Consider the following 10,099-nt stretch of genomic DNA (forward strand, 5'->3'; position numbering starts at 1 on the left):
AGAAAAGGAAAGTTTTGAACGAACACCGTGGAAACTGTGCACGCGGCCGTAGATATAGATTCCCTCTTCAAATCACTCTGTAGTGCAGGACCAGATGTACTTTTCTACAATTAAAAAATCATACCGAGTGTCCCGCAAATAAAAAGATGTGGTCCATGTTCTTCTTTTCAAAAGTTTTTAGCAGTCCCTCATAAGTGCAATCTTTTGACTTATTTCTTCACACTTTCAAAACAGTGAATTCGCAATTTGACGTGTTTCGTTCTGCCTTAAGAAACCTCATCATGTCCCCACTGTACTCACTTCCTTCTAAAAGTAATAATCAGAGATACGCTTATAATTGACGGTTTGATGCCAAGTTACATTTTAGAAGTTCTTTGTCTCTAGTCTGGCTGTGGAAAATTCATACTCGGAAATTAAATTAGGTTGGTTGTTACTTATCCACAGGTTGGATGGTTAATGAGAGATTGTTGGATTAATCGCTAACGTTTTCTTTCAGGATTCGTGACATGACTTAACCACTATTTACGTTCTATAAGTCGAGTAGTTGTGTTGGACATTGACAGGTTGATCTTCTGGTACAATGACAATCCTAAGTTGTAACAGAGATATGGGTAGTACTAGTAATGAAATGTGATGAAATATCTTTCTACAGTTTATTCCAAAAAAAAAAAAACTATTTTCAACTAAAAAGACATAATGAACAATTGCAAATATGTCTTTAAAATTGACCTCCAATGGTTGGCAGAAATTCAAAAATTAAAAATTGACTATAAAGAACTTATTCATTATTTTCATATTTAAATAATTGAAACTTTATTTTTTTAATATATATTAATACGTTTATGATAATAGAACCACGTGAGAATAGAACTTGAATGAGCTAACTAGGGTAAACAACTGTATAGTGGTCTAGACTAATTTCGTGCATCTATAGTTTCTAATATGTATGTCGAAATTTGCTGATTTTCTTGGTGGACCTTGGTAGGTGAGTGAAGAGCTTAAAGCTAACCTTTTGGCTTTCTCCCATTTACGGAGCTCTATGTAGAACTCATGGAATGTGAGGTGGTCTCAAAGTGTCATTTTGAAACGTGAGGTGGTCTCAAAGTTGCCACTAAGACCCACAATAGTGCTCACCCAAAACATACTACTTTTTACACAAATGGACCAATCAGCAATCAAGAAAACTTAAAAACGAACAGAAGTGGATGCCTATTGATGTCCATGATGATTTGTTTCGACATTTTATATTAAAAACGAAGTATTTTTGAGACAGTAATTAAAAAGAATGGTAACAATTAACATGAAGACATCGAATACATAAGCCACAACTGACTCGTTTCCCCTACAGATTAAAGTGGTTTTAATATTTTGTCTAATGCTGTAGAGCAACCATTAATCTCCAATCAATACAATCAATTCAAGTCATTGACTAGATTAAATATACAGGAGTACTCAGTCCATCCGTTCAAAACAGCAATACGCTGGCATTTATTTTTTCATCTGTTGTACGTCAAGATTATCCCGATCCTTGCGGAGATTATTCTGCCATCGACAATTTCGGCAAATGAGGAGGCCTGCTCTGGACAATTAACTGACCCCACTTCCAGAGCCCCTTTTCTCCCCTTTTCTTAAAAATTGATCATGGGTTATAATGTAGATATGTTGGTTGCAATCTTGTAGTTAGTTTGAGGATAAACAGGTGTGATAGTTTTTAGGGATCGAAGGGTTCTTATTTTGTTCACTAAATCGTCATATTTACAAATTATATGAGATAATAAAGGAGCCGTTTATAAGATATCTGTAGTGTAAAAATCAATCTTTTCAATATACAATAAAATTTCAATTCTATTTAATGTTCTGTCATAATAAATTCTCATCAATAAGTCAATATCGACATGACTAAATACATGATGATAAGAGGTCCACAAAGATTGTAAACCTTTAACTTTGAGCCTCTCAAAGTCATATCTTATCATTATAAATGATTGTGAAATTTCAAATCTACTGTATATTATAAAATCTGATCCTACATCAAACATTGTAATAACTGCTTTTATTTCTAAAAATGTAACCTTAAGATGCAACAAGGTACTCAGGTTTAACTTGGAAAATGGAGCCCATAAGAATATGGGCAACTTATTTCGGCTTGAATGCCTTGTAACATTATTCCCATGTGAAGAACGTACATTGACATGGACATAAAGCTGGGTAGGGTTGAGGTTCAACACCTTGGGTGACCCCTTACCAGAGGCAAGATGTAATATATATACATGTTGTGTGTCCTCTATTTCTTCAAGCTTGTTTAGCCTTAACTTTCATCAATTGTTCCTGCTCTTTGATTTCTTTCCAACATGGCGATTCCTGTGATAGATATGGGGAATTTTAATGGAGAAGTTAGGGAAGATGTCATGGCTCAGATTGCTGATGCTTGCGAGACTCCTGGATTCTTTCAGGTACTATCACCATATATTCTGTAGGAACATTAGATAGCTAATTTGATCTCTTTCCTTCCCACGTCCATTTTTAGCTCTCTTGATTCGTTCATAATTTGGTTTCTTTCTTTGTTGGATGAGTTTCACCTTCTTCAATTGATGCAGTCATTACTAGTGGGTCTTATCAGATGACCCAATGTGAGTTGTGTGGGCTAAATCTGTTTAATATTGTAAATATGTTTTCATTTTAGTATTGTAAATCTGTACTCATTTTTCCGTTTTCCTTTTTAATAGTACTTTGTTATTTTGAAGATTGATTCATGAAATATAATCTAAAATGTTTAGTTATATCTTATCATTGTGAACACAGATCACAGAATATGATCTGCAAACATATTTTAATATTTTGAAGCTATTGGCTTAAAATGTTGATGTTAAAAAACATTATAGATATATTTTGAAGCTAGTTTGATGTTAAAAAACATTATAGATTTTTGTTTAAAAATATCTATATATAAAGCTTTATATAAGTGCTGAAATTGTTATGAATCACTGATTTCTTGTTACTTTTTGCTTTCTCAGCTTTTGAACCACGGCATAAGTCATAGTCTGATAGATCGTGTGAAGAAGTTGTGCAAAGAGGATTACAAGCTCAACAGGGAGGAAAGCTTCAACGAGTCTCCCATGGTAAAACAACTGAACAATCTGATTTTGGACGAACAGATGGGCAGAATTCCCACGGAATCACAGAAGATTAGTGATGTTGATTGGGAAGATATTTTCATGATTAGCGACCTGCAAAAGACAAGTTCCTGGCCACAACAGCCCTGCCATTTCAAGTACATTTTTGTTTTTATTTACTATTTTGTTAGGATGACAACCGTCCAAAATATCACTTGTTAACTATTTGTATTACATATGTCAAGAAAAGTTGGTGCATTCTTAAAGATTATAGTGGTCTTAAGTTTCATAGGAGATTAGAGTCCATAGATTAAAATTATAGTATAAGACCTGGCTAAAGCAGTGCCAGAGAAGGGACGAGGGAGAGGCCATATTGCATTTTTGAGTTAATGGGAGGTGTTAAAGTTCATGGGAGGCTAAAGTTTGTAGCACAAACCATAGAATAAATCTGGAATAATGTAAAGTGCCTAAGCAGCAGCGGAGAAGGAAGGAAGAAGAGGGGAGAGGAAGAAAGCGAAATTAGGTGTATTCGGAGAAATGGGTAGACATAAAGCCACATTGATAGATTCATAGGGTTTTGAAGTTCATAGGAGGCTAAAATTCTAGTTTAAAACAGAGAATATACTCAAAGTTATGTGGGGTTAAAGCAGTAGAAAGGGGAGGAAGATTTAAATTAAGAACGAGTAGATTTTCACAATTCATAACTAATCTTTAAAACTGTTTTTCCGTTTAATTGTATCAATGTTCTTTTTGTATCGATATTTCATATCACAGTTTGTGATCTATGATCATTTTCTTCTTACTCTTTATCAGTCATCCTTGTGATAGATCACAACAGAGTGTGATCCTGAACGTTGATGAAAAAATTATTGGTACAGTCGAATTGAAAAACAACTTTGAAGATTTTAATTATCTGATTTTCCTCATACATCAGTGCTATCCATGAAAGAGTAGAGTATTCTCCATGTTGAGAATTTATAGTCAGAATAAAATTTATGGGTTTTTGTTTATGTGCAGGGAAACCATTGAGGAGTTTCAGCATGAAATCTACAAACTTGCAGAGAGACTGCTGGAGATAATAAGCTTGAACTTGGGGCTGGAGAAGAGTTATATAGAGGAGGCATTTGCAGGAGGAGAGAAGCCATTCTTTGGCACAAAAGTGAGTCACTATCCGCCATGCTCAAGACCAGATCTGATAGATGGTCTGAGAGCTCACACAGATGCAGGTGGCCTCATTCTTCTCTTCCAAGATGATGAGGTCCCCGGGCTTCAAGTTCTTAGTGAGGGGAAATGGATTGATGTGGAGCCTCTGCCTTACTCCATAGTCATAGACATTGGAGACCAGTTGGAAGTTGTGAGTGGAGGGAAATACAAGAGTGCATGTCATCGCATTCTTCCTACCAAAAATGGAAACCGGCTATCAGTGGCATCCTTCTACAATCCTTCTCTCAATGCACTAGTCTATCCTGCTGCTTCTTCTTCTCCTTTTGCCCTAAAAGAGAAAACCCAAACCATGGTTGAGTACAATGGAGGAGAACAAGTTTCTGCTTTCTATCCAAAGTTCTGTTTTGGGGACTATATGAATGTTTACATCCAGCAGAAGTATGATGCCAAAGAGCCACGATTTGAAGCCATGAGAGCACTATCTGAAGAAGCTTGTTAGACTAGAAAACATTCTAAGTACCAGCCATGGAAAATGGCAGGAGAGTTCAAATTCGCAAGACATCCATCTGTACTGTGTGGAACTGCTACATCTAATTGTGTGAGTATAGTAGAATGCAATACTATGTATTTGATATTTGTTGGAATACCGAGAGAGTATTATATATAATGTAAGAGTAAATATAATGAGAATCTGTGTACCAGTTGGCTTCAGCTTGTGACCCACTGTTATATTATGATAGAAGTATAATGTACATTCTACTGGTTGACCAAATTTATCATTGTCTGCAACTCATGGTTTCCCAAAGAATGGATCATTTTTCTTATGTATTCATTTGAGTGGTCAGTGCATCTCACCGTATTCTTCAATCATCAATAGGAACTAGATGACTCGCAATGCGCTGTAGCTTTTGAGACCACTTCTTTTGCTTTTCCTTTTGGCGAAAGTGGGATCTTAAACGATTCCTTGCTTTCTAGGAACCATGAAATGGTCTGGATAAGGTTTTTGGATCAGCAGTTTTCCAACGTAATAACCAGTGGTTAGTGAATGATTCACCTGTGGATCAGATGCAGGTATTTAGAGCATTTTGAACGTTCCACGTCAATTCATCTTTATTTGACAGACGTGGTATACCATGTTATGTTAGCAAGGTTTTAATTTATTTGTCTTAACAGCAAGAATATCATATTTATGGCATGAGGGTTTTGATTTTGTTCCAACTTGTCCTTTTTGCGTTTATTTTTTTCATTGTGAGACTTTTTTATGGGTTAATCTTAAATATCATATATTAAGGAGAATATTAAGTTTGTAATTTTAAAAAAAAAATTGAATATTTAATATTTAATTTAGTTTACGAATCAAATCAAATCTAAGTATATATCTAAAGATGTGATGTTTAAACTGTTTCATGTATGCAAGAAGAGATAGCATAATTTGATTTTTCGGTATGTGCTATAACTTGAGTAGGTTGATGTTTGACAATGTTATTAGTTTATGTAATCATTTTTAGGACATATGTAAGTTAAGAAAATTATGCTTCATTCATGATATTAATCTTGAAGTTACAACTAATGATATTCTTTGCCTAGCACTTATGTGTTATAGAATCATATGACCTTCTCTTGGGAGTTAGATACAAGGACTTGGGAAAAAGAAGGGTTTATAGAGATTGATTGAGTTGAAAGGAGTCTCTTTCCACCTAATATTTTGATTTGGGTTTTGTTGTGGGGTTTTCACACTATCACCCCATTGCAAATGGGGACCCCTTTTTTCTCTCTTGGTCTTGTCCTTTCGACCTTTAGTTCTTGGTAGTCTTGGTCTCGGTCTTCTATGGTCCCCTCTTTTGAATGGGAATTGGTAAAATTGGCCAAGTCTAGAAAGTGTTGTCCATGTGGCTCCTAGAATGGAAAGTGTTAGCTTGTCTAAGAATTGAACATCTTGACATACTATTTTTAGCTTGTCTATTTCTAGTAATTCTATCTATAATAAATTTCACTACCTCCTAGATTGACCTTATTTTGACTTTGGGACAACTTACTATTTATAGAAAGTGTATTTTTAGTGAATTTTTTTGCCTCCCAAATTGACCTTATTTTGACTTTGGGTCAATTTACTATTTTTAGCTTGTCTATTTCTAGTAAACTTCACTACCTCTCAAATTGACCTTATTTTGACTAAATGGGATAACTTACTATTTTTAAAAAGTCTATTTTTGGCAGGTTCGTTTTGGCAACAAGTGAACTTTGATTGATAAAGAGACAAAAGGGTATCTATTTCTATATCCAAAAGAATGGGCAAGCAATATATTCAATCATAAAATGGTTAAGTTTGGAACCACCCTTGAAATATCCAAAAGTGGATAGGCATGAAAACATCAGGAAAAATGGTTGTTGCATTCTTCCAACATGGAAAAAATTCATGACCACTCAAAAAATCATGCCTTGGAGAAAATCAGTTGTCCCAAAATTCTTCAATCATGAACGTAATCCATGATCACTCAAAAACTTTAGCCTTGGAGAAAAATGGTTGTTGTGGAATTCTTCCATCATGGACAAAATACATGATCACTTAAAAAATCCTGCCTTGGAGAAAAATGGTTTTCATGGCATTCTTTCATCACAGAAAAAATCCATGATCACTTTAAAAATCTTGCCTTGGAGAAAAATGGTTGTTGCGGAATTCTTCCATCATGGACAAAATCGATGACCACTCAAAAAGCTTTCCATTGAGAAAAATAGTTGTCACAAATTTCTTCCATCATGCACAAAATCCATGATCACTCAAAAAAATTTGCCTTGGAGAAAAATAGTTGTTGTGAAATTCTTCCATCATGGACAAAATCCATGACCACTTCAAATTTCTACCAGCAAGGAAACTAGAAATCTTGGAAAAATGGCTAAGTGTTTGAAATTTCTTCTTCATGGAAGAAAAATGGTTAAATGTTGGAAATTTCTCCTTCATGGAAGAAAAAATTGCTAAGTGTTCAAAATTTCTCCTTCAAAGAAAGAAAGATGGCTAAATTTTGGAAATTTCTCCTTCATGGAAGGAAAAATGGCTAAGTGTTGGAAATTTATCCCTCATGGAAATATAAAAATAGCTACACATTGAAAAAAAATTCTTCCATATCTCAAATTCACCCTTTTCAAGTGTGCATCCATGACTAGAGAAATGATTGATGATGATAAACAAAAAAAAGGTGAATTCTTCAAAAACATAAGAAAAGGCATAACAAAGTGAATTTAAAGCATTCGAAGAGAAATGTGTCAGAAGAGAGAAAGAGACAATTTTTTGAGGAAGAAATATGATTCTAGTTTGAAAGGGAGAGAATATTTAGCAAGTCTATATGTCTCATTTTGAATTTGTTGCACAATTCTTATATCAATTATTTATATTTTGCAAGAGGAGAAAGCTCCAGTTCTAGAAATTTAAGAAAGATGCTCACATACCAAATTCTAGTCTTAGCATCAGAGACATCCAAGTACTGAGTGATCCAGTCCCGAGCATTCAAGGTTCAAAGATCAAACTTCAAATCCAAAAATCAAAGAACATGATGAAGGAAGTTCATTATGAGGAAATTCTAAAGTGACAAAATCATCAGCAAGAGATTCCAATCCATTTTAGGGAGATAAATTTCCAAGTAGGTGTTGGAAATATTCAAGATATAATAGGTTACTGAGAGGGGAGGGGTGAATCAATAACTTCAAAACTTTAAAACATTTTCAGCATTTTAACCATATATACTATTCACCATTCATTCATCTAATCTACTGCATATAAGAGATCAAACATTCATAACACATGTACACGGTGATTTGGTGACCCAGAAACCTTCCAAATAGAAAGTAAAACTGGAGTGGGGATGATACCCACAAAAATTCGTTGCTGCAGTATGAAGTTGCCCTGTTAAGGCTTACATTGACCACTTCTAGTGATCTACCCTGTTAGGAGCATAAAGGACTGCTAGGTCCACCTTGTTAGAGGATTTACAAACATACACTGAAGTATGCACTCTGTTAGGAGATTTATACAAAGACTATTAAGTCTACCCTGTTAAAGGATTTACAAAACTGATTCACCTGTTAGGATGAAATAGTGGATCTACTTACAAACTTGATTTGCTGATTAGATCCTTGAAGTATATCACCTCTTGTGACTGATAAATCTTTACTACTCCTTGTAGACCTTGCTGAATACTCTGCTCTTCTGCTGATTCGCATTTACACTTCTCAAAACATTACATGTCTCTCTTGATATTCTTCATATCACATACATCTTCAAAATGATATAATACATTACATAGATATATCATTCCAATAATTATAATTGTAAGGTCGGCTAAAAACACAAGTGAACAAAATATTACTAAGTCAACCAAACAGTAAATAACTCAGGTTCACTAAACAGACTCGGTGACCTTTTGATACTCGGCGTCCACTGTATTACTTGGCATCGTCATGCACTCGGTAGAAGTGAAGGCTCAGTCCATACTAATCACCTGATGTAGTTCTGAACTCAGTAACCATTGGAGACTCGGTAGATATAGTATCACTTGGTAAAAATCAAACCCTTCGTTTACCTTGCTTTCACTCGGTAAACTCTGAACCCTTCATTTACCTTGTTTTCACTCAGTAAACTCTGCGCTTCCATCACTCGGTAGGCACTATGCTTCCATCACTTGGTAGACACTGTGCTTTCATCACTCGGTAGACACTATGCTTTCATCACTCGGTAGGCACTGCGAAGCTAGGTGAACACTATAAACTTGGTAGACACTATTGGATTGCACATTCACTCGGTAGCTATACTCAGCTCAGTTAACACTATAATGCTCGGTGTGAATTGTGAAGCTTAGTGTAAACTGCTTAAGTGATGAATGTACAAGGTTACCACTGAATGTTCAGTATACATTGTAGACTGAGTGATGAGCTCGATAGCTATACTGATACAGATAAGTGTTGTCACTAATGGCAATAATAACTTAATGCCAACATTCTCCCCCTATGGCATTAGTGACAAAAACACTTATATGCCAAAACATATGTATACAGCTTGACTGAATGAATTTAGGTTTTTCAAAATTGATCTTTGTAGAACTGTTGTATATACAAATATACTTATGTACACATGCAAACTTTATTGAGTGCTAACTCCCCCTATCACTTATAGTGATGACTTTCCTCTGAATCTCTCCCCCTTTTTGACAATAATGCCAAAGGATTGCATATATACAATTTATATGGCTACACCAAAATGAGATAGAAATTCTTAATGTACCTTAAGAATAGTTGCAAAAGTACTATCCCAAGTCTGCTACAAAATTTGACAGGTGGAGAGGGCAATTTGAACTTCTACTGATAATTGGATCAAGTGATCAGCCACTGAGAAGTTCTGATCTTGGACCAATGTTTTGCAATGTACAAGATGTTTTTGCATTATGTCCATGATAGGAAGGATCATATTCTGGATGTCAATGAGCGTAGATCGGATCCTTGCTTCCTCTCTCAATAATTTTGCCTATACATCTGCCAAATACCTGATCTTGGTGTGATGGGAGGTTGTGGAGGAGGAGTCCACCTTCAACTTTGATGCACTTGATTGCATATCAATATCAATCTTGTTCAACTTATCTTTTATTCTTTGGTGAAGCTAGAAACATCACAAAGTTTAGCAAAAAGTGATGCTGCATTATTAAAAGAATTTTCAAAATTTCCCAAAAATGTTGACAATTCAACTTGCTTTATTGCTATCTTTTGAGCAATATGCTCTAGCACCTTATTATCAAATTTCTTTTCATCTTTCTCAATAAGTTTTTCTTGTTCGGAAG

General features: G+C 35.0%; 1 protein-coding gene across 1 annotated transcript; it reads left to right on the top strand.

Moving 5' to 3' along the window:
* Nucleotides 1–2,294: 2,294 nt before the first annotated feature.
* Nucleotides 2,295–5,121, top strand: LOC149559084 (1-aminocyclopropane-1-carboxylate oxidase-like). The gene is made up of 3 exons (XM_089833046.1): nt 2,295–2,453; nt 3,015–3,271; nt 4,131–5,121. Exons 1-3 carry the CDS (start codon nt 2,352–2,354, stop codon nt 4,774–4,776), a joined length of 1,005 nt encoding a protein of 334 aa, XP_089689172.1. The 5' UTR covers nt 2,295–2,351; the 3' UTR covers nt 4,777–5,121.
* The last annotated feature ends 4,978 nt before the right edge of the window (nt 5,122–10,099 follow it).

Source organism: Cupressus sempervirens, chromosome 5 (genome assembly GCF_028749045.1).
Source record: "Cupressus sempervirens isolate cs-2001-9-10 chromosome 5, ASM2874904v1, whole genome shotgun sequence".
Taxonomy (NCBI): domain Eukaryota; kingdom Viridiplantae; phylum Streptophyta; class Pinopsida; order Cupressales; family Cupressaceae; genus Cupressus; species Cupressus sempervirens.